Genomic DNA, 24,768 nt, shown 5'->3' with positions numbered 1-24,768 from the left:
TATACAGCTGTATATAGACAGAGCAATGACTAAAATATGTATGGATTGCACACACATATGCCTAGGAAAATGAAGGCTGATTAACACGCATCTCTTTCAGTTATTACTGTGCAAGTATTTATTCCTTTTTCCGTGGAAATTGGAGAGATAAAAGATCCATTCTGGAATAAAATAATTTTGTGCATATGTGCTAGATGGTTTTGTTTATGAGACTGAAGTATGTGAGTGTGTGTATGTGAGACAGATGGTGTGCCTGTTTGTGAAAGATATGATGCGTGGATGAATATGTGTAAAAATACAGGTTTCTTAAGAGCTATTCTTTTTTTTTTTTTTTTTTTTTTTATAAGAAAAGACAAAATAACAAATGTCTGTTCGGTACATTATTTCACTGTGTCATGCTCTTTGTCAATATGACAGAGGAGTATTCCTGCAGAAGGCAAAGGTGCCCCAGAAAGTGAAGGGTGCTGCCCCTAGGGTTTTGAGCTGGGCATCGTGAATTCTCTTCAAGTTTTCAAAGTCCTGGAAAGTTTTGATAAGCAAATACTTTCTGGGCTCTGCTTCTCTATTGGCTGTTTCTTCACCGCCAGATTTTGACACAAATAATCTGATTGAAAAATCAGGGAGGGGAACAGGGGCAAAAAAACTGAGAGAGAAAAAAGGAGAAGTATCTATTTCAGCAGACTGCAACTAAGTGAAAAAGTGGAAGAGGAGTCCAGAGAGAAGACGACGTCTCGCTTGTCTGGGGAAATTTCAAGGCGAATCCAGTAAAGCAAAGTCCCCCAAACAGGTGATTGATTTATTCTTTTAAACACTTCTAATTTCATTGTTTTTCTCATTTCTCTGATATGCTTTTCTAAGCTTTTTTGTCTTCTTTGCTTGTGTTTGCAAATATGTGTGTAACATATTCCACTGCCTAAGTCACTTGTCCTGAAGAATTCTTTATGGTAATGGTTCACTTAATTCAAATGAATCAAACCATTTTAAAATTATATACCATATACTTACTTCACTTTCACATAGGAAAATGGTAATAGTAGAACCAAATATTGAAGATGTGACAATGGTCTCAGATACCTGTGCCTCAGCAAGCTCCGTGCAGCAGGAATAGTTTCTAGATGTAGACTTTTGTACTTAAGCATTGAGGAGAGGGCATACTATGTTTTCCCTTTTAATTGCCCTTTTACAGGGCCAGACCTTTAAATTCAGAAAACAGCACACCTCTACTGACATAAATTAATTTGTGCCAATTTTGCTAGATGAGAATTCAGTCTCTCTTGTTTAGAATTTTTGCTTCAAATCTATCTTTTATTATTTTCCTATCCTTTCTAATTATAGGCTGATTAGTGTAACAATTTTTAGCATATGGAATTAGATATTTATAGATGCTCCTCATATACCACCAGTTTGATTCAGTACATTAAGCAGGAGAGCAAATGATTTGCAAGTTCACACAGTAAGTGCATCTATACATTAAGGAGATACAGAATTTGTTAGATTGCACTATGTATGTCTATTTATCCATGGAAGCCTAAGGCAAAGTTTGCTAAAGCCAGTGGCATTCCCAACATCACTAGGAGCTAAATGAGATTTCTAAAGAACCAATATTGCAATTATACTCTAAACATTTTTTTCTAGATACTACAGATGTACAGGCATTTCTGTTCCACTTTTTGGAGAAAATTTCCACTATAATGTGCTACCCCCCACCATAATGTCCATTTGCACAGTTTTACCACAGGAATTGAAAATGTTCTGCTCATTTTTCCACTAAAAAAGCTGAATTCAAAGTAGTTGCCCGAAGTACCTTTAATTTTGCAAGGATGGACTAATGAAGACATGGTTAATTTTCCTGTAAAGAACTAAAATTATTTTTGGATATGACTTTATGTTTAAAGAGTCAGGAGTCCATAAAACCTCTTATTTTATTTGGGCTCTTAAAAATTAAAGATATAGGTCATGTTTTGTTTTGTGCTTTTTTCTTCAGAAATGTAGTCTTCTGAAAGACAAACTATTCTTTATTTTTGGAAGCTTCATCTTTGACAGAAAGAACAGAAAAAGGCAATATTAAGATTTAAATATAAATTAATCAATGGGAAGGAAATAAGCCTCTTTTAGCCAAAAACTTTGTGCACTTATCAACTTACATGAAGACATATATCAACTGCAAGTTAAAATTAAGTATTTCCGCAGAGTGTAGCGGGAAAAAGAGTTTAATCTCTACGATTAACCTTTTAAATTTGAAAACAGGATTACTTGAGTTTAGAGGAAAATGAAAGTCAGCTTTAGAGTGGAATTTACACTGCAAATTGGGTTCCTGATTCAGTGTGGCACAATCCTGCAAACCCCTGTTCCCAAATACAGTGTTTCGTGTTAGGAATTGTCTCACTGAAGGAACCAGAGAGAACAGCTCCGTAATGTAATTCAGTAAGAACGTGAATTTCTTCTAAATTATATCAAAGGGTCCAATCCTGTATTTTTGGGCTCTGCGAGCTGCTGTGTAGTGAAATGGGAGTTAGGGCTTCATGAGGAACATAGGATCAAGTGAAATTAGGATCCTGAAGTCAGAAACCACCGCCTAAAAAAAAACCCTTTTAATTTGGTTCTTGCACAATCTCCAGTGTTTCAGTATTACATTACAGTTTTAGATGTGATACTCTAAAATCACCAGAGAGCATCAGTGAGTATGAAGGAACCTTGAGTTTAAACGTAGGAGGGGAACACATGAATACTGGGTCTGCTTTCAGATCTGACTGGTGAATTTACAACTGGTAAAAGAAGCCATTCTAAGGTGCTTCAAGTTAGGTACCCAAAATAGTGAAGCAGGTTTTTTTTTCCCTTGGGTCCTTTTGGCTGTCTTTTCCTCAGGGCAGATTACTACAACATTATGTGAATGGTAAACAAATAAGAATGACAATTCTAACTGGCTACTGATTTTATATCCTGTAGTGAATCCAAAAAATGCCACACCACTTCCATTTTGGGTAAGCACTCACGTCCAAGCAATGAACTTACTTGTATACTTGCCAGTCAGGATAGGAACTGCTGCCATAGGGGCTGGCAAGAACAGACTTCATAAAAATAAAGTTTAATTTTTAACAAAAGGTTGCAGCTAAATTCTGTTGGAAACTTCAATGACTTTAAGATGTAGCAGGGTCTGTTGTCCATAGCACTACTTTCCCTGTGAAATATCGTTAGCTATTAGTAGCAGCTGATCACTCACTACTGATAATCTTGAGTTTCAAGGAGAGATAGTATTTTTTCTCTCACAATCTGTGCTTCTAGCTTTCCTCTAACCCCGTTGTGTGAATCACAAAGACAGTCCAATGCAGTTGTTAATTAACTATGCTTTGGGCTCCCAGTTCCTGTTTTCTCTGTAAAATGGGGTAGGGGAAGGTGACTTCCTTTTGTAACGCTCAGTAGTGCATTAAAGATCGCTGTGCTCAGTAGAGGCCCTTATCAGAGACGAGATACTGGACCAAATTTGACTTTTACATGTGCTGGGGCAAACACATCCAGAAAAAATCCCATTGATTCATGTGCATCTCCTTTCAACCGCCATCAGAAGACAGGAGCTGTACTTAGTGCCTTTGTGTACTTAGCGTATAAAACACTGCAAGATTGCTCCTGCCACCCATCTCCAGTCCTCTAATTTACCTGGTTAAGCTGTCTGGATAACGCCATAGGGTCCTCTAGCCAGTGGGCTGGGAGTGTAGGCTTTCTCCCCAAGTTCACAGTTACCCACTGTTGGAGCCTCTTCCTCCACCATGTAGGAAGCCCAGGGAAACGAACTGGTTAATTCACGCAGAGAAATCCAATGTCTAAAGCTTGCTAGTATGAATACCCTCCATTGTGGACACAGTCCTGCCCCACTACATGGGAAAATCCCTTTGAGATGAGTGGAAATCCCATGTATAAAGGGTTTGTGGCAGGACTTTAACTTGGGGCACATCTATATTGCAGAGTGCAGCTCCACACACAGATGCCCCATCTGGGACTGCCCGAGAGCAGGGAGACCCTCTGAGCTAAGTACTTCTGCGAGGATGTGAGGTGCACAGGCTAAGCAGAGCACTCTGCGGAAAGGGTTATACCCATTGCAGAACACGCCTGTGTTTGCACCGAGCTGGAAGTATTTCTGTGCCCACAGCCTTTCGCCAGGCAGAGATAGACTTTATGATACTTAGAAGGAACCTCATTAGAGAGTTACAGAAGAGTAAATACAACAACGTACTTCAGCGTCCCTTCCCGCAAGGGTGTACGTATGGTTCAGTCTCAGTATTGTTTTGTCCTCTTTCTAAAATTAAATTAACAAATCTACTCTTGGCCTCTGTTTTCTCTTATTCATCGCAAGTTACATGCAAATTTCTTGGAAAAAGATGAAGAAAAACAGGTGAGTCATTTCAGAAGAAAAAATATCTAGAGACACCAAGTTATCCCTGAAGTCATAGAAGAAACAGTGGAAATCCTGGACCAGATTTTAAAAGACAGCTATAACTCCATTTCCAAAGGCAGCTGGGCTGGTGAACACCCAAGTCTCACAGACACCAGTGGGCTTGGCGATCCACCTGTCCACAGCAGACCTCGTTGTGTGGATTCCACAGTACATGTACCTGCAGCCGTAGGCACCACCGTAAATGTGGTCCTCGGACCTTTAAACAAAACACTGCTGGGCTGTGTAATTATATTTAGCATGCGGGCACTTCTGAACCCTAGGGAGCAGACCTTTTCCATCCCTGGCTGTTTGGGATTCCAGGAGCCCACACTGCTCTGTCCTGACTTACACAGAGGTTTCAGGTCATTCTTACTTAACAGGAGCAAACTTTGGTTTTGTTTGGTTTTGGTTTTGGTTTTTTTTTTTTTTTTTGGTTGGTTGTTTTGGGGTTTTTTTAAAAGTAAATAAGTAGGCTACACTTCAACTGCTCTCAGGAAAAAAACCCAAAACTTAATAATAAACTTTCCCATCAACAGAGAGCCAGGACTTACTGCTGGCTTTCATATGAAATATAACAAGATTTGCTTTTAGTGCCACTATCCCAAACAATTACAAGGGAAAATGCAAATACATATGCAAATAAGGAACCAGTTGATATTGCCCTACACAGCATCGAGCCTGTTGTCATACTGCCTAGATGAGAACAGTTACTAGCCAGGGGGAGCGGGCACAGGGCGGGCTGAGTTCTGGGTAGTAAAGATAACAGATGCATTGCAAGAAAATTTTGTATGATTAAATTTCAGCATTTTATGTTTATTCCTAACCCGTCACTTCAACGGTCTATGATATTTGAGTTAGATCCAAAAGGTAACCTCTCTCAGCACTTCTGCTCTGCCCCTGCTTGTTGTTTGTCAGACAGAATACAAAATACTCAAGCTATAGCCAGCAAGAAGGAAATGCACCACACATCACAGCTGCAGGGACTTTCTGCTGCATCTCTCCTGTTATTGATGTTGTTTCTATAACTATTAATTGCGTAGCAATTTCTCAGAGGAGCCCATGTCACGGCTTGGGGCTGTGCTCTTCTAGGTGCGGTACAAACACCAAGACAGACCCTTTCTCAAAGGGGTGATCTCCAATCTGCAGTCCCCACTGTGTCTTCTGAGGGGGGATAAGGTCAGAGATGCTCCGTGTCCTGTAGCTGGAGCAGAGAGCTACAGGAGAGAGATCCTGGCTTCTAATGTATCTCTGCCGAAGACACAGTTTTGATCTGTACCACAGCACTCAGTTTAATATAATATAATGATAGCAGTAATCCTTTGCCTCAACCTAGGGGTAGATTATGAAGTGTAATTTTTATAGAGTATACTGTAATCTGCAGTCCCATCTCTACATTCAGTGGCAGAGACTGTCTGGCAGTAAGTTTTTTGCTTAGCCCACTGCACAGCTGTGTGTTTTCCCCAGAGTTAAGGTCCATCAAGCACCTAAACCCAAGCAAACATTCCCCGCTCTTCAGCTGGGTAGAGGGACCTTTGAGATGAACTCTCTCTCCCCAGTAGAAGGGTTTTAATTCTCATCACTCCTGCATATAGAGCTGATGTGCTGGGGAAACAAATGAGAAATTACCCCCCCCAAACCACAGAGATTAACCTGACGTTTTTCTATGTTTCTGCCCAGGCAGTGAATGGAAAATGCCACGTTCCTTTTTGGTGAAGAGCAAAAAGGCTCATACCTATCATCAACACCGCTTTGTGGAAGATAACGTGCCTATATGCATGTGGGATCCAATAACCTCTCCCTTCAATGGTGAGTCAATCCATGCACTGAGCTTGTAAGAATACACCAAGGCAAATCAATAATTGAGCAGGCAAGCTAATGGAATAGGATGAGTGAGCTAAAGAGGAACTAAGGACTTCCCCATGGGGATGCCAGTCTAAGGACAAACTGATTCCCTACTGTGTGCCCTCTTTCTCTAGGCCAAATCCACACTGTCCCACTGAAACCCAATTTAGATCCTCCCTTTGTTTCCTGCTGGGTTCCTGGAGATATTTGAGATATAAGATTTCCATGTGGAGTTCGTCATGTTTGGGAAAGATGGCCAACTTCAGGCAACTAGCAGTTGTGAAAAGAGCTTGCACTTGGTTGTCATTCTTCTACAGACTCACAGCTTACTATGTTCACAGCCCACATTCTCTCTGGACCTACATCTTCTCTACCTCAGTGTGTTACCACCTCCTCCCAATGATTTGCAAGGAAGTTTACTAGTGATACCCTAACACTGAGTATGAAAAGTCCTACACACTCGTAGGTGAAGAGCCAGCTGCTATATACTATATTAATGCCAACCAACACTGCTTCTGCCTATGCCTGCTGTCCTCCCTCTGCTCCTGTTCATGCTTTCCACAGCCATCCATGCAGTGACAGGGCCACAGCAATGACAATTATCTTCTTCCTTCAGGCACCATTCAAATTTTCTTTATTCAAATCTAGGATCAACTTACCCTTTGTTCTAACCCTGGCTATCAAATTAGAGTCCTATAATAAGTTTGGTAAAAAAAAGAAGGTGACACTTTAATTTCAATTCCTGCCATCATCCTTTGGCCATTTGCCTTGTCTCTCTGGCACACAAGAGCATTTGGAGGACAGATGAATACTGTCCTTCAGCAACCCAGTCTCATCTTCGGCAGAAAGGAGGCACAGGTATTAGACCTCTGTCCATTTTAGACTCTTACTATAAAGTCTACTTCTAACAGGTGCTGGCTGGTCTCTTTAAGGGCTGGGACAAGCATGAAGAAATGGGAGTGTGGGCAGGAGGAGATGAGGCTCTGTGGTCACTGTTGCAACTACATAAGCAGTTACCTCCCTTTGCTGCTTCCCTACTTGGCTGTCCATAAATTCAGGTTAACAATACCAACCTCTCCTAGGAGAGGGTGGGGAGGTTAATAAGTTAGTGATTGTTAGTTACCCAGACAAATGAACATGGTTTTAAATAGGGGAATTATTCTTACAGATGGATAGCCTTCTAGGGTTAATTTTCTCTAACTATATAGGGTATCAAGGGTCCTCTAATTTCTTCCTTCCCCCTTCTACCTTGCCTATCTCATCCTGCTTGGAATTTCCCTTTGTCAGCAATGGAGAGACCTTGATTGCTGTGCTGATTGCACCACTCTACACTTATTCAGGGAATTGAGCATGGGCTCACGTATCCAAGCATGAGTTCATACACAAGTACAAAACCCACCTTAGTAGACTCTTCTGTTAACAAGTAGAATAAACTAACTGTGACACTACTGTGTGATTACAGCCATAGGAGACAAGGCACCGGAGGACATCAAGAAACAGGACTTAGAATGCATGGTTCCAAAACAAGAAAAGGACCCATCTGAACTGAAAGAAGAGAATGTCCCTGTCCAGTACCTGAGCAGGATGCTGCCAGGCCCGTCAGCTCAAGGTCTGCTACCCAAGGCCACAATTGCAAAAGAGGTCAGGGCTGGGCTGGCTTATGGAGCTCCTACAACTGTGTCCAGATTTTCAGTAAATGGCAGCTCTTATTTTGACATCAGTGATCAAATTTGTCCCTGGCAGAGCTCATCAAGAGCATTCTTTATTTCCCTTTACAACTCTGGTCTAGATCAGCATCTACCTGAAGGATAATACTCACTCATGATTCCCAATGAGTGAGCGTCCAGATCTCAAGGACTAATGCAGCTCTGTGCTATATGGGTCAAGGCAGGTGTCCACATGATACTTGTTCAAACACCACGTGAAGAAGGGCTAGTAGGGGGGTTAATATTCCCTTAGCATCCCCTCTCCCATGAATGAAATCAGATTGAAAACTCCTCAGATTGAGATCAAAGTCATAATAGGAACTTTGTATGGGGATCAGGATTTGAATCAAGAAAGGAGTTATCAACTGCAACTCCCAAGGTCAGGCAAGACATTAAGTGGGGGAATGGTACTCGGGGAACTTTTTTACTGGTGCCCAGCTGCAGGCAGTGGCATGACACTCACTTCTCCCTCTCCTTTGCAAACTCAGAGATGGCCGTCCCAGGTCTGCAGATCAAAGACTGCACTAACACGACAAGCACCCCTACTTTCTACAAAACTGGCTTTTCTTGGGATGCTTTCCACTTGCCATACAGCTACCGACAGATGTCTTCCACCATGCAGTCAGCCCTCCTAGAGCACCCAGTTAGCCTGTATGGAAGCCACCTCCTGCCAAGTGCCGAGCCCCCTCTGGATTACAGCATGCATTACTCCTCGGACATGGAGACCTACCACTGTGTGAAGTGCAACAAGGTGTGTCACAGAGGAGAACCTCAGGGATGGTTTGTGGCTGGAGTGATTTCCACTATATACATCAGTGTTTCACTGGGCTGCACCAAAGTGCAATGCACGCAGCTCAAAATGGGTACCTACTTGTTCTCCTGACTAGGGGACAAGGACACTGGGATTGATGCAGTTTACATGGCCCACAAGAGGGAAGAATCAAATAAAGGGAAGGAATTTAAAACAGAGGAGGAGGAACAGCTGCCTCATGTCAAAAAATCACTGGCGTTTTGTGTTGCAGGTATTCTCCACTCCCCATGGACTGGAGGTCCATGTCCGACGGTCTCATAGTGGGACTCGTCCCTTTGCTTGTGACGTATGTGGCAAAACCTTTGGACACGCCGTAAGCCTGGAGCAGCACACCAATATTCACTCCCAGGTGGGTAGCATGTTTCCAGAGAACCAGTTCCCCAGAGATCATGGGTGTTGGGCCTTAGCTGTCACTTACTACATTATAAAGGAAGTGACATCTCCTAGGTTACAAACGTGATGGCTTTTCTGTAGCACCCAGTGACAATGATAGGAGCTCTGAAGACTATAGATCCTAGATCTTGGACTCACAAATCTCTGAATGCCCTTGAGAATTCCTTGCTTGGGAGGGGAGGATCATTGCTACTGGTTCTTCGGTGCCTTGCGTCCTCCTAAAGGGCGCAGGAGTTTGGATCATTTCCATAATCCATTTCCCTCCCCACCTTCTCTTTGTACTGCACCTAGCATATCAGTCCATGAGCTGAGGAGATTTGATTATCAAATCTACTATTCTCAACACTCTTAACACTCTTCAGGCTCTGTCACATGTCTTGTAGCCACAGACATCCCATGATTTTCTTTCCCTAACAGGAAAGAAGTTTTGAGTGCAAGATGTGTGGGAAGACATTCAAACGTTCTTCCACCCTCTCCACTCATCTCCTGATCCATTCAGACACACGGCCCTATCCCTGCCAATATTGTGGAAAGCGCTTCCACCAGAAGTCGGATATGAAGAAGCACACTTACATCCACACCGGTGAGAAACAAAATATTCCCAATAAGAAAATGCAAATTAGAGTCCATCATGTTGATACACATGTGTAGTCCCTAGACACAGAGATGTTGGACTAGGGATGAGCATCCAGAGGCACTGGAAAGTCATTCTTCCCTGTGCGGTAAGATAACAGAAGGTCTAAGCATCACTGAGATGCATGTCCTCCTCTGTGGGACAAGGAGATGGGGTTTGACGAGCCTCCCGTGCATGCCATGGTTGTACCCAGCCCTGGATGCAGACAAGGCATGGCTCGCACAGCCAGAGAGGATTGCCTCTGGTTCTTCTCACCCTAGGGTGCTGGAGCAGAGTGCAGACACATTAGCAGGACAGCTGGGCTGGCGGCACCCTGATGCCCAAGCATAGTCAGGCAGGTCTGAGTCCACTAAAGGGCATTTCTACCTCCCTTCTCTCAGCTGTTAAAGTGTTGCTTACCATTTTCTCTGCCCTGCAGGGGAGAAGCCCCACAAATGCCAGGTATGTGGCAAAGCCTTCAGCCAGAGCTCCAACCTCATCACCCACAGCCGCAAGCACACTGGCTTCAAGCCCTTCAGCTGTGACCTCTGTGCCAAGGGCTTCCAGCGCAAGGTGGATCTACGGAGGCACCGGGAGACCCAACACAGTCTCAAGTGAGGGATGGCTCCTGGTCTTTGCTGGACCTCCGGCTGCCAGTGCATGCTCCAGGGAAGACGACTCTCCCCAGCATTTCCATCCAGCATGGGGCTGCCCATCTCATACAACTCATATAGCATGCTATGATTCCCTAGGGACCAGCAAAGTCATGACACTGGCTTTGGTGTTCTGGCATCCCAGGGACTTGCACAGCCCAGCAGGTGACAAAGAAATCTGTGGGAGCTCTTGCTTTTCAATTACAACAGGTACCAACCTAGGTCTGACATCACCTGCTCAAGTGCAAATCCAGAAGAATTCCTCCAAGATCACTATTACTCTGGGTTTACACAATGTGCAGAATCCGGTTCATCAGACTGACCAGCAGTGAGGTGGGAACTCCTGGGCCAGTGGCAGCAACAATCTGTGCCAAGCTAGTGCTGTAACCATGTTCTGCTTTGATGGTTAGGAAGATAAGGCTAGGGCATGCAAATAGATTGTGTTCAGAGAGCTGTGTTCAACCTGGACAGGGCCTCTGCAGAGACTTGCCCAGGTCATAAATTCTGGCAACAGACACCTAAAGTCATTTTCTTTCAGCGGAGCATTTACTGTGATCAAATGACAAGTTAACTGTGTTGTATTTTTAGCTTGGAGTGGGAGGAAAATACTGAAAAAACAGCTCCTATCCCTGGCTGATAACAGGGGTCTGTGAATGCATTCCTCATACGCACTGTGCTGCAAAGATCCTGGGTTAGTGGCAACCAAGCAAGCTCTGGGAAGAGCCACGCCACAGCACTAGGCACAAGCTGATAAGCCCCATGTCTCAGTACCATGTGAGAGAGACTGGCTGCTCTTGGAATCCAGGCTGGTATGTCCCACAATATTTCACTGCATGCTGGACATACTGGCTTAGAACTGGCCTGGGTAATCTTGTGCCACCGCATGGTCAGGAATGGCTCTTCGATATCAATGTCAAGGGCCAGAGGTCTGCTTTCCAGCCACTCTTAAAGGAGGAAGTGACCTGGCCTGTACACAGTGGCATAGTATGCAAGTACCTTACAAATATTACACAAACAGAGCAGTGGTATTTCCTCCTTCTTCCAGGTGTCGGGGTTGAAGCAAAACATTGGAACAAGTAAAGAGCCAGTTCCTCTCCAAGCTCTGCTACATTCTCACTATATAACCTTTGACAAGTCACTGCACTGGGCTTTTATTTCTCCACCCCTCCTGGTGATGTAGAGTCATTCACTGAGGTTTGTAGAGTCCCCTGACTTCTTATCAGGAAGGACAAAGTATTATTGTAGCATTAACAAGACAAGAGCTTTCAGTTAAGCAGGGCATTGCAGCAGTGCACAGCCCACTCCATAACTACATCCCTGAACACATGTCCTTGGACAATGACACCGGTGGGAAGTAGCCTGGAGAACAGGCTGTGGCACTAGACATTTCGCTCCAAATGCCTATGAAGAAAGGCTGCCATCATGGGCAAAGAAGAAACGGTCCAAGTGGAAAATTCATTTATTGCCAGGAGAGAAGAGGTCTGTCCTGCCCTCAGTTACATTGCTGTAAATCCAAAGTTACTCTCCTAAGACCTAAAACGTACTTGCCCCTGTTTTATGCTGTGCCTAAGCTGTTAGTCATTAATATGCATTCTGGAAGCTCAAAACAGAGTCTGTACTCCTGGCTTTACTTGTACACTGTAAATATGTATTTATCCTTATTGTAATGTATATTTTTATTGCACTATACCAGACAGTGACAACATGTACAGGCCTGCTGGAGTTTATCTGATAAATCTGTTCCCTCTCAGTAACTGGACTAACACAGTGTATTTCATGTTAAAAGCATCCATTTCAAGAAAGACTCATACTTGGCTGTGGAGCTGCAAGCAGTGGGGATGGAGGTGAGGAGAAGGGAAGGAATACAGCATCGCCCCAAATGGTTTGAGTGGAAATAAAGGTGGAAATTCACATGCAGAACAGGGCTCCCAAACTTAGACATGAAAGAAGTCAAATTCAGGGAGCAGGGACCTATTGGTTCCAGAACAGCAACGAACAGTGCTCAAAGCCTGAGATCAGGGGACATTCGTCTGCAGAGACCAATGGGTGCAGAGCCCCAGACAGGCAGCAGGTCAGCTCTCCAGAGCCAGAGGGCTGTGCAGCTACAATCACATCAGATGACACGGGATCGTGTGCCCAGCAGACAGTGTTACCAAAGCCCCCATTAAAACTCTGCTGTCCTTTCCTGGGTCACACCAGAACCTGGTCAGGGCAGGGGCTCCAGGGGAGGTGGTATAGCCTGTGACAGAACTGGGCTTAGGGAATTGGTCCCCAGGTCCTGACCATGACACCAGGCATGCGCATACATGTGAACACTCTCACACATGTACACATGCACAAGCCTTGCTCAAGATAAAGCAAATTTCAGCTTATTAAGACTACTGCCAAAAATACAAACCATGTTTGTTATCCCCCTTGTCCTCCACAAATCTGCCAACAGAAATATTTTAAGAGCATGTATTTAAAGAACATGTCAGCATCTGAACTTCTCGGGAGCAAATACCCTCCAGCCCCAAAACAGACGGGCACACAAGCACAGACTTCCCTGTCTGTGTCCTGGGGACAGCAGGTGTGTCTGACTCATCTGAAGCTCCCCAGTTTTGGCCATTCTGGAGGGAAGTGCTAGCACACACTGATCAGCACCGTGGTGAGACTGCCTGTAAAACCACTCATAAAAACAAATCAGACAGCTGGTTCTTCTGAGCCTGTTAAACAAGAGCTGCTGTATCCATTAGATTTCCATTCCTATCTTTGACTTCCATGGTACAGAGGAGGTATAACCTTCAGTGGGCAGCTGGGGTCTTCTGTCCTAAGGCTGTGCTTCTCTAGCCTGCTTCTCCCTCCTAACAAAGCACAGATCACCCCAGTCCTGTCTTTTGTTTCCCCAGAACTCTAGGGCAGGCAGCTGCTTTCACCTTTATTGTGCTTACTGAGCCCAGAGATTACTGAAGAGCAGTTACACTGGAGGAGATAGTGTCAGCCGTACCCTTATTATTTGTGAGGAGCCTGGTGAGCACATCCCCAAGAGATGCAAGGACTGCTTCAGAGGGATGGAAAGCAAGTAGAGAAACACACTGGGGTGTCCTTAGGCATGGTGCTGCTGCAGAGCTGTGCTCAGGAAAACATGTCTGTGGCCAAAGCAGACCAGGGTGGGCAGGCTGACCCACTCCCACAGGCGCTGGGAGCGTATCTCCAGAAACACAGGCTGTGGATGGAGGCCAGCTGGCAAAGGTGCCAGTGAAACAGTACAGCCAGAGTCAGGAGGTGATCCAAGAAGGGAGGAAGAGGAGAGGGAATTAACTTGCAGAGTTTTTCACTAAGGCACTACAGTTTCTTCCCCTGGAAGGGTCCACTTTCAGGGCACCAGGTAACGCTGCTGGGTAACACTGCCTGAACCCATTCCTTCCCTTAGGACTATGGATGTCAGCAGCCCAAAGAAAAAACACAAGGCAGAGCTGCACATCCCCTTGTTCACTGCAATCCCTGACCAGGAAGAGCTGTCTCCTGAAGAAGAGGATGGAGGGACCCATCTTGGCTCTGCTCTGGAGCAGAATGGCACACTGCACGGTTCCCCAGGCTTTCATCTGTGCCACCTCAGGCTCTGGAAATGCAGGTGACAGAGCAGGGAATGAAGCAGATCTGGCATTACCCAAACCTCACCACATCAGGCTGGGGGAGAGCCTTCCTCTCCCAACACAGCCCAGCCACGGGCAGGCCTGCTGCATGCTTGCAAAGGGCTTCCCTAGTCCTCGGAGCTACTGAATCCACACAGCTGGTACCCAAGGATGCTCAGTGCCTGTCAGGATCAGGCCGCGGCTGTCACCAACTGCAAACACACCTGGCCTTGCTCTCCAATCATGCAAATCCTCCCCAGTTCTGACCGCTCTGAAAACAACCCCTTCCCCACCATCTCCCCTTGCATCAAAAAACCCATTCTGGTCAGTCAATCAAGGAAACAGATAAAAAAAAAAAAAAAAAAAAAAAGCAAAATCTCAACTAATCTTTGTGGCTGAAGAAAGGGCTGATTGTTTTTGCCTCTCTCCAAGCCCGCCCTGTGTCCTGCACTTCCCCAGTCCTCTTCACACCTTCTTCCCTTTATTGCCAGGGAAAGAAAATCCTGGTCTTTGGGCTGTTTTGTTTAGCAAATGAGGGACATGCAAAGCAATAACCCCGGGCATCTGTCAGAAGGAGAGAGGTGCCTCTGTGTCTTCCAGACAGCCTTCAGGCACTGAGACCAGCAGCCCAGAAATATTATAATCAAGGGTGGATTTAAATTTGGACGCGGGATGCATCTTTTGCTTCCTAATGAAGACAGAGCCACAGGACACCTGCAGGAAGCAGAGCACAGCATTATGCTGGAGCTTATCTTCAGGTTGTATTAACTTCCAGAGTGGAATCCTAGAGAAGGCAAAACCCTCAAGTTTTCATGTTGTGTTAGCAATGGTTAGGGAAGGCCTGAAAGGAACTGAGAGGAAGGACAAGGAAAAATTAGGCTGCAGTTGGGTACAGGTTGTACTGGAAAAAGAAAAAGTATTTGCTGAGTCCAGTTACTTCCCGCCCTAGACTTCATGAGGAAGTGTTTTCAGTGAAAAAAAAAAAAAAAAAAGATAACAGCAGAGTCCCTTGTCCTCATAGCAGGTCGTTTCCCCAGGGCCACACAGTTGTAAGTGATGGGGACACACCAGCAGGTCAGTTCTAGCCCATCAGCACGTCACACAAGGGGAAACCTGAAGGCTTTAAACAATCTCTCAGAAATAGCTGCATACACGTTTCCTTGCAAACGTTCCTGCCTGCTGTTAAGGGCCTAACCTGGGGACAGATAGGGAGCTTGACCTACAAAGCTGCTACAGAATAAGAAAGTACACCACAGAAATTTTTTTATCATGTATTCTGCTCACAAAGCAGAGATGTTTTTCCACTTTTGCCCTGCAATAGCATGTACAAACAAAGAAGACAATCCAGAACAGCCACACCAAAATTATTCAGTGATAGTTAAATCAGTTGGTTGCCTCTGTGCTAGCTGAGACCTAAGAAAATGCAGATGCCTGCATTTGTTCCTGAGCCACCATTTTCCAGTTAACAGTCACTGTGGACACACCGATCTTAAGGCTGCAACCCTGAACTGACACTTGAGATCTGCCACACGTTTCTTGCATGACCTCAGGCAAGACATGAGTGCTGGATCGCTGAAGTTGTTCAGCACACTAGAAAGCATCACCCCATCTGCCAGGGGAGGATAATTCCCCCTCTCCCCTTCATTTCACTTGTTTATTTCAATGGTAAGATAGTCAGGAATGGGACTGCCCCTCCTTATCTTCTCCATACAGCGCCTCACACAGCCTTGATCTCGGCTGGAACGCCCAAGTGTTACTGCAATACTAATAATGACTGATAGAAACTTAATTCAGCAAAGCAACCCAATTCTGTAACTGGCTTAGGAAGAAATCCTCCCAGTGTGCACAGCAAGACCCCTATATTAAAACCACTAAACTGTCAAATGAGTGGAGAAACAGGCGAGCAGAAACACGGAGAGGATAAAGCAGACATAAGCATGGTGAATAATACTCCAGGGAGAGAGACAGAGCTGGATGTGGATGCTATGAACATCCCCCTTGACGCCCTCATTTTAAAGGTGTTGCTTCAATCTGGTCCTTGGGCTGATTTTGACCTCGTGGCCCAAGGGTGATCTGTGTTCGCCGTACCAGATGGCAAGGGATGCAGAGAGCAAAGAGTCCCCAGGAATGAGGAAATCTGAGGCTGGGGAGGAGCTGAGCACGCACTGGGCTCAGCTTTGGTCTGATAAGTTTATCAAGCATTGCCGGCTGCTAACTGTCAGCCGGAGAAATGGGCCTGTTAGGGAGGAGGAACAGCTCCCAGGGCAAGATAGGACAGCCCATGCCTTATCAGAGTGCCTGAGCCAAAGAGGGAACTGGAGAGTGAGCACTTTCCAACCACTTCATCTGAACAACAGACAGATTGGCAGGAAAGGCCTGTCAGCCCTTCGCTTCTGCCACCCAGGCATCAGCAGGGAGCCCCCATCCATGCAAATAACCCTGGTAAGTGCAGCATGAGAGTTGCAAATGTGAACACAAGGGCCTGTGGGAATGCACGGAGTAGGTTTTCTGAGGAACATTGCCCAGCGGGGAGAGTCAGATTTACAGCAAACAATTCAGATGCTTACTGAGCAAGCTGCTCCTGTTCAGTGCCCAGAGCAGCAGCCCTCCCCCACACTGCCTTCCCTAGGTTTGGGAGGGGAATCTAGCACTTCAGAATAACACTAGTCACTAAGTTTTGGTGTACAGAGAATTGCTTTGTTTCCCTTTTACTGTTTCTGAAAAAATAGTAAAAAACTCGCCAAGTGAATAGAAGAGGAAAAACCTGACAGTTCCCATCTGAGCTGCAAGGGTAAGGGCCAGCAAATACCCTTTCACTCCTACTCCTAGGGCAGCAATAACCAAATCAATACAGCTGGAGATTGTAGCAGAGAGACTCTCGTACGTTGGGATGAGCTCCCTTGGACCTGTGCAAGCTCCCTGTCCATATACCTCATCCATGACATGGAAGGTAATAAGAGATTCCGGCATGGCACACGCTCTGCTTGGTTTCTGGATAGAACCGGCATCAGATCAGCAGCTTTAACACACTGTGTTTCTTCAGCCTGTCAGACCGCGCTGTTGTCATGTCACTGCTCATTTAGAGCACACAGACAGCTGCCATCCTGCATCCCACCCATCTTTGGGGCTTTGGCTGGGTTCAAGCTGGTAACTTGTGTCCTGCCTATACCAGGGGATTTTACTGAGAGCTGGCCCCAGGGCAAGCCCTGAGCCTGGGCTGGGAGGATGTGTTCACACTTGGCTGCCTGGGTGCAAGTGCTGTCCCAAGCCCTCCATGGGATATGAGGTAGGAAACCTGCAGCAGCATCGGAGGCCAGGATATCTCCAATGTGAGCTATTCACTCAAAGGCTCCCTTTCTGGTAAGGAATATATCTAGGAAGTGATTTAGCTCCTCCTAAAGCACATACCTAAAATAGGACAGAAATCATGCCTTCAACGCACCTACTTCACTCCTTGAAGAGAAAGGGAGACTAGTATCTGTAGACATCTAAAGTTATAAGAGATGAGTCACGCTCCTGTGGTTTTTGCACCACTCTCAGGCCAAATTTCTCACAGCTGTTTCTGCTCCAACCCATAATCTACTGTTCTCCAGGCCATGAGCAACCTTGAAGCCATTTAGTTCTGTGCATCAAGGGCTCCTAAGCAAGTTCCAAGCACAACAGCCACGGTCAGCACTGGCCAACACAACTCTGAGGTTCAAGGCTTCTTCATGAAGAATGAGGAGTTAAAAAACCCTACCCAATTGATTCTGCCTTCCTCTTGATTAATTTTAAAGCAATGGGACTTTATCTTACATCCCAGGCCCTTCTATATTAGGAGCTTTGGTGGGATTTTTGTCAGTGGTCAAGGCCGCTGGTTTCTTCTCTTTATAAAATAGAAGTTATCTCTTGCCTCAGTTGGGGAAAGGGAAGTCAGAGATGATGGAGCATTCCTGTTCTTGAAAGGGCCCCATCCTGAGAGTGTGGACATGGTGAACCAATGTGTCAGTCAGGCATCCTTGCCCCAGCTCCTTATTTAGATATAACCTGTAGTAGCTTGACTGTAAATCAGTCAGGCTCAATGGACACCCAGGTGTGACAGCACCTGGAAAAGAGAGCTCAGAAACTGTAGCTGCTTTTTCTGACATCGTAGCATCATGGAGAACACCGAGTATGAGACTCAGCTCAAAAAAGAGGGATTGTATTCCTGGATTTGCCATTGCCAGCTGATCTGAACCAGTCACTATCCCTCTCTATATCTCAGGTTTCCCATCTGCAAAGTGATGATAATAACACAGATGTGCTCCAAGATCTACAGACAACACCTTGGTAGAATTGCTGCAGATGCACAGTAATCTTACACTGGAACAGCACACAGGATTGTGAAGAATCCCACAGAAGTTGAATAAAGCATCAAAGCAAAGTCTCTGCATTGTGATATGCCAACCTGATATGCAGTTTTCACTTTAAAAATATTTGCCCAAATTTGAGTAGGGGAACTAAAAATGGAACTCGGGTCACCTGGACTTCCAGTCTTGTTTCTTAACCAGCTTTTTATCTTACCTCCTTGAAGTATAATTCAGGAAAACATCCTGAGTTAAAACTATTTTATTGTGAAAAATATAATGTAATATTAGTAAGATTTTATTACTGAATTCTGGAAGATACATACAAAAATATGCACAAACCTCATTTTCCAGTGCCTTACATTAAAGGCAGAGATGACAGGAGAAGGCTTTTGGTTTCGGAGTGAATGTGCACGGAACAGCTGAGGTTTCCCATCTTAACTGGAACTAAGGAAACAATTAGCTAGAAAGTCAGAGCACCATGTCCACATGCCTGCTGCATAGTGCCGCAGCAGTGGTGTTGGAGGACTCAGAAATACTAATGATACTTTGCATTTAAATAGCACTTTCTGCCTAATTATTTCAAAAAGCTACACAATCTTTATCCCTGTTTTACTCCAAGGAAACCAAGAGCCAGGGAGAGAGAAAGTCACTCAAGGTCTTACAGAGAGTGAGTGAAAGACCTAAGAAGTGAACCAAGGCATTTTAGCTCCCAGCTCTTATTCCAATCATTAGGCATTGGGCAAAATTCATATAAACAGCTACATAAGTTGTACCCATGGAATTTTGTGCATCCTCTCCAAATAAACAGGCTCATGACTGTCTTGAAGCCCTGGCACATCTTTGCTCACACTACACCTTGCTACTGCATGTCTGGAAGTTGTCATTCCATACCATATTTCAAGCCAAGCCCCCATGTTCTTAACTATGTTTTCCCACTGAAGTGGGCACAATATATAACAGTCAGCAGGATTTAGCCTCTAACCTGCAAGTTCTCTCACAGCATCGTTATACATTTTGCAGCAGATACAACACACAGATACAACTTTGTGGTTGACAGGATCAATAATTTATATTTTTGGGGCACCACCTCCTCAGCCTCACTTCCTCAATCCCAAAGTCCCCGGCAATCTTAGCTCAGAAGCGAATGTGACTCAGGCCTTCAACTGAAGGGCTGTCATCTGCAAACCCTGAAGACTGGATGTGGCCGTGGTTTTATCACTGGCCACCAGCTGCCTCTAGAGCTCTTGCCTCCTCCCTAATGATTCAGCAAATCTTCTTCGAGGAGAAAAACAAGCATGCAAGTGAACAAATCACAATGTCAGATTACAAAGATGAGCGGGGAAAAACTGCGGCTCAAACGAGGGAGATAAAAGCTGGTGAAGTTGCACGATCCAAGGACTGAAAGGCCTGGCAAAGGCTACTATTTTTTTTTTTTTTTTTTTAAGAGAGAAACAATAATGTGAAAAATAAGGTTGTAATTTGGATTCTTTACACTGAAACTTTGCTAACAATAAAAGAGAACACAATGTGGAAGGAAATGAAGTATATTCTGCCCTCTGCTATCTGGGCATTGCACAGGGCTGATATGAATTTTTACTGGTATAGCTGAAAGCTGAATAGTCCATTATGGTTTATACTGGAACAAATTTCCACCAAGCAAACTATTTTCAGGAGGAGATTCTGCTCTCCACAACCAAGACTTTCAGTAGTTTAGAAGCCCGTTATCAGGCACTTTGAACATCACTGTTCCTAAAAACAAAAAGTTCTGTAAGCCATTTGGTATCTAAGGCATGGCAGAGGGCAGTTAGAAATAATGTTTTAACTTCTAACAGTTTTGGCCACTGTATCATATTTATATATTATAGCCCTTTCCCATAAACATTTTTCTTGCTGTAACCACTCCTGGGGTGGAATACAGTACCAGCTCAACAGCTCATGATACATATTCTATAAAACAGAAACTAAAGTAGAAACTTCAGCCAGACCTTATCTAGGAGATGTAATATTTTCCCTAATGACATTCAGTCCAGACACTCCAGTCAGAGCCTACTCTTCCAAGAATGCCATGAAATCCTAATGAAAAACAAAAAAGTTCACAATTTAGAGAGAGCTCATGTCACATTTGTGGAATCTCTCAGCCTAGTGGGTCCTCTGATAAGTGTGAGACCAAGAAATACAGCCTTCCACTACATTAAAAGCAACACAAAAAATAAGCACAGAAGGAAGAGCTCATGAGCTGTGTGCTAGGGTGCTGAGGATGGATAAACTGAAGCTGACTTTGGTCTCACATTGCTTTCACATTCCACCTGATTTACCTCATTAACCAGCAGAGAGATCAATGTTTTGGCACTAAAATACAACTAAGTAGGACTGACTCACCTTGCTAGGGGTTTGTATCTTCCCCACGAATATTTATGTATTCATCTCACCAACAATTTACAGCTCACAAAACCTCCTTGTCCCCCCTCTGAGGGCTCCCAGAGGGAGCAGGGTTTTGGTATATACACTTACAGTGCCTGCTGCTCTTTCCTAGGAAACACAAAAGAAACAACCACAGCACAAACCGGGGGACCTCCTCTCCAGCTCACCCAGGAAGTTAATGCCATGTAAACCATGTGTAAATAACACCAGGGCTGTCTCTTTTTAAAGCATTTCCCTGTGCAGGGCTGCTACATGCTCTCACAGGTTTGGGGCTTCCCTCTCAAGTCTAACAATAATCAGGTGTGCTCTTAGAGCTCGAGTGGCAGAGCCAAGGGAATTACAGTTTTTAAGGTGAAAAGGGGAGAGTTTATCACCATATTCCAGTATTTAAAAGGTGGCTACAAAACAGATGGAGACTCCCTTTTTTACAAGGAGTCCTATGGAAAAGACAAAGGGTAATGAGTACAAGTTACTCCTGGGGAGATCCCAACTGGACATAAGAGGAAAATTTTTCACAATGAGAACAATCACCCATTGGAATAATCTCCCCAGGGGAGTGATGGATTCCCTAATATTGGACACTTCTAAGATTTAGCTGGACAGGGTGCTGTCTAGACCATGCTTTTTCCAAGAAAGGTTGGACCAGATGATCTGTGAAGTCTCTTCCAACCTGGCATTCCGTGATTCCGATTCTATGAAACTGTGGTACTACTGCACCCTACAGGCTGAAAACAGCAAATAGATTGATTTATTTATTTATTTTAAAATCACAATTTCTAAGCCAGGCTCATTGCTTTGGGAAGGGAGGCTGGCTCATGGCTCCTGGGTATTTGGGGCTGGTGGTTTTACTTCAGCCCCATCCCAGAGGTCTCACAGAATGAACACAGCCATTGCCCATCTTGCTGGGACCACTAGGAGGAACAGCAGCGGCTGTAACACTCGCACACAGACACACACAGACAGACAGACATGCCTCCAGCCCTGACTCAGGGGCCCCATGGTGTTGGGGGGAGCGGGGCTCAGCTGTGCAGGAGCTGCCCATGCACCCCAGCTGCTCTGCGTGGGGTACCCACGGGAAAGGGGGTGCACAGGCTTGGGGGAGGGAAGTTGGTTGCATGGGGTGGAGATGGGGTGGAGACATTCACCTGTTTAAGCTGCCACCTTGTTCCGCTCTATCCCTCTTGATTTGGCACAACAGCAGCAGGCACGCTGGAGAAACTGCCTGGACAGCAGAAACCTCAGCGAAAGTCCGCTTGAGGACTTGCCAGGTGAGGGGACCTGGAGATCTGAAGATGACTGCCTCCCCAGCACGCTGCACGCAGCGAGCCCGGCTTTCTGCCTGCTTCCCCTGGGCTGAGCTGGGGCAAAAGTGTGCAGGAGTCGATGCCAAATGCTGCTGTGAGCACGCTCGCCGGGCCTGTTCCCTCCTGGCCCTCGGTCGGTTTTGCCAGAAGAACAATCTGTGAGATCTCCCACAAGAAACATCTTTCATTTTCTCACCGTAGTCCTTCATCGGCACTTTAAAAAAAAAAAAAAAAAAAAAAAAAATTATCTTAACTGCATTTCTACCTTGCCTCATCCCTGTACCCTACTGAGCTGCAGGAACTACAGGAGAGCAAATGCAGAGGGTGAAGCCTTTTGTGCTGTAAATGCATTTCATACGGATTAGTAGCCAACTGCCCGAGGGTTTTCTGTCAGGTAGTACAGGGGACTTCTGCCATCAGGCAACTGGATGCAGTTTTGCAGGGTTATCTTTTTAAATTTAAATTTTCTTCCCTCAGTGGTGTCACAAGAGTCTTTGATGGTTACCAGTATGTGGTAGGGAGATGGGGCCGGAGTGAAACCAACCCACTGCTTGCATGGTGGAGTCCCTTCTCTTCCAAAATGCGGAGCACAAAAACATACACGTTTCTGCATGTTCCTGTGAAGGCCCCAAATCCATGGATGCCACAGGCAGAAAGCAAACCTGATCCTTTCCCTGTTTCTTAGGGAGGGATACAACAATCCCCAGGTGTCTGGTGAGAACCTGATTGGCCTCAGCAGGGCCCGTCGCCCACACAACGCTATCTTTGTGAACTTTGATGATGAAGAAATCCCAACTAAACCCCTGGATGCTGCTGTACAGACCTGGAAGAAAGTGTGCACCAATCCTGTGGATAAAAAGGTGGAGGAAGAGCTGAGAAAGGTACGTGCCTTGCTCCTGAGCTGGGCTGAGTGCTATACTGCAGCATGCAGACCTCACCAAAAATTGTGGCTGTAACTATTGCTGGCTTCTCTGAAGGTTTTGTGATTATGTTTCCTGTTTAACCTTGTTAACAAGTGAGATATGGGCCTGAGAATTAGACCAGGAACCAAAATTTGGGTTCCATTCACGTTTGATATCAGCTGTACTTTGTGCCCTTAGGAAAACACACATTTGCTATTTCTGTTCTCTAATCTACCAAATGGGAAGGGCTGTAGTGGCATATTCTGCCAGGGATACAGGAATATCTGGTGTCCTGAACAGCTGCAGCTACCCCTGAAATGATGGATGAGATAAAAATTTGTCAAGGCATGACAATGTCACATCAGGGAAGTTGAGTGAGTGACATGTATCTGAGATGCCACTGAAGGCTGTGAAATTTTCTTCCTTAGAGTTGCCCATGTTCTGAAAACAAATTTTGCAGTGTGCCTTCTGCAGAGCTCTCCAGCCCTTTTGGAGAGTAGACTGGCTGCTGGATGGACATTGACTGTTTTTCTGAGGATAATGATGGGCATATCTGAAGTCTGACTGATATAACAAGTCTCGGTAGATGCCACTGAAACCGCTGTGTTCAGTTCATGGTTGTTTCTGTATTGTTTTAGCTCTTTGAAGTCCGTCCTGTCTGGTCTCGGAATGCAGTAAAAGCCAATATCAGTGTCCACCCGGACAAGCTGAAACTTCTGTTGCCGTATTTGGCCTATTACATGGTAAGTCCTTAAATCTGCCCTCGTGCCTGTCTGAGACTGCCAGGAGGCAGAGCAAGGGAGCTGCAGCTGGCTGTTCCTGGTTCTCTACACCTTGGGCAGGATGCGAGGTCTCAGACCTTGGGACACAGGGTTTCCCTGCTCTGATTTTGCAGAGGGCAAGTTGAGGGCAGGGACTTTCTGAGGTCATCTAATAAGTCCGTGACAGAGCTGGCATCCAGTCATTAACATCAAACCACATGCCCTCTTCTTTCCAGATTAAAGGGTTTTGTTGATCTGATACTTCTCCTCTCCCCACTTTGCCAAAGTCACCATACCCCAAGGATCAGCCAGCCTTTCACACACAGTCCAGCACTTCTGTTACTGAGCTCAAGACACTCTGCAGGGTGCTTGCCCTCAGTTCATTATTGGTTTTCTTTTTTCACCTCTAGGTTACATGCCTAATGATATGCCTGTGAAAGCCAAACGCAGCACATATAACTACAGTCTGCCCATCACTGTCAAGAAGCAAGGTATGCTGTGCCAGAAGAAGGACTTTGGTTAAACAAGCAGTGAAGATGGCAAAGAGCAGCTGGCATATGAATCTGGAGAGGATGAGGATGATGAAGAGGAGCAGGAGGAAAAGAACATTAAGCCTTCTGACAGAAGTGAAAATGAAGAAGTTCTGGATTAAATGTGAACTTGGTGAGCAGTGTGGCTGCTGCTGGACAAAATCATCTTTGCTTCTTTTCCCTGAGTGCTGAGGGTTCAGCCACTACGCCCAGGATGTGGGAAAGCAGAACTTGCACCAGGATGACAACGATTTCTCTGCACTGACTGTGGTACCTGCTGATGGCCGTCATTCTGGATGTTAGGGAGCCACTGACCACATTGCCATAACTGCTGGCTAATAAGCCCTCAAGCAAGCTCAGCAAACCCCCAAGAAAGAGCATAGCATCCAAAGCAGCTGGCAATACACCAGAAAAGAGGAGCAGTTGCATTCCCAGGTCTCTCTGTGGGTGGGAAACTCACC

At 45.3% G+C, this 24,768-nt stretch overlaps 1 protein-coding gene and 1 long non-coding RNA gene across 3 annotated transcripts; both read left to right on the top strand.

The window, feature by feature from the left end:
• The first annotated feature begins 658 nt into the window (after window positions 1-658).
• GFI1B (growth factor independent 1B transcriptional repressor) lies at window positions 659-12,201 on the top strand. The gene is made up of 7 exons (XM_009972251.3): window positions 659-787; window positions 6,107-6,235; window positions 7,734-7,880; window positions 8,466-8,728; window positions 9,000-9,137; window positions 9,599-9,764; window positions 10,234-12,201. The coding sequence occupies exons 2-7, from the start codon at window positions 6,121-6,123 to the stop codon at window positions 10,410-10,412; spliced, it is 1,008 nt and encodes a 335-aa protein (XP_009970553.2). The 5' UTR covers window positions 659-787; window positions 6,107-6,120; the 3' UTR covers window positions 10,413-12,201.
• A 4,051-nt stretch (window positions 12,202-16,252) lies between these two features.
• LOC122152770 lies at window positions 16,253-23,761 on the top strand. Of its 2 annotated transcripts, none has more exons than XR_006164805.1 (3): window positions 16,253-16,503; window positions 22,800-22,995; window positions 23,655-23,761. It is a non-coding gene; the product is annotated as an uncharacterized LOC122152770 (long non-coding RNA). The 2 variants fall into 2 exon arrangements; XR_006164806.1 differs by lacking the exon at window positions 16,253-16,503 and adding an exon at window positions 22,012-22,078.
• The last annotated feature ends 1,007 nt before the right edge of the window (window positions 23,762-24,768 follow it).

The sequence above is a fragment of the Tyto alba genome, unplaced genomic scaffold (genome assembly GCF_018691265.1).
Source record: "Tyto alba isolate M040663 unplaced genomic scaffold, T.alba_DEE_v4.0 Super-Scaffold_11, whole genome shotgun sequence".
NCBI classification, from domain to species: domain Eukaryota; kingdom Metazoa; phylum Chordata; class Aves; order Strigiformes; family Tytonidae; genus Tyto; species Tyto alba.
Note: the sequence above shows the minus strand (reverse complement) of the source record. Positions and strands in the feature narration are given on the sequence as shown.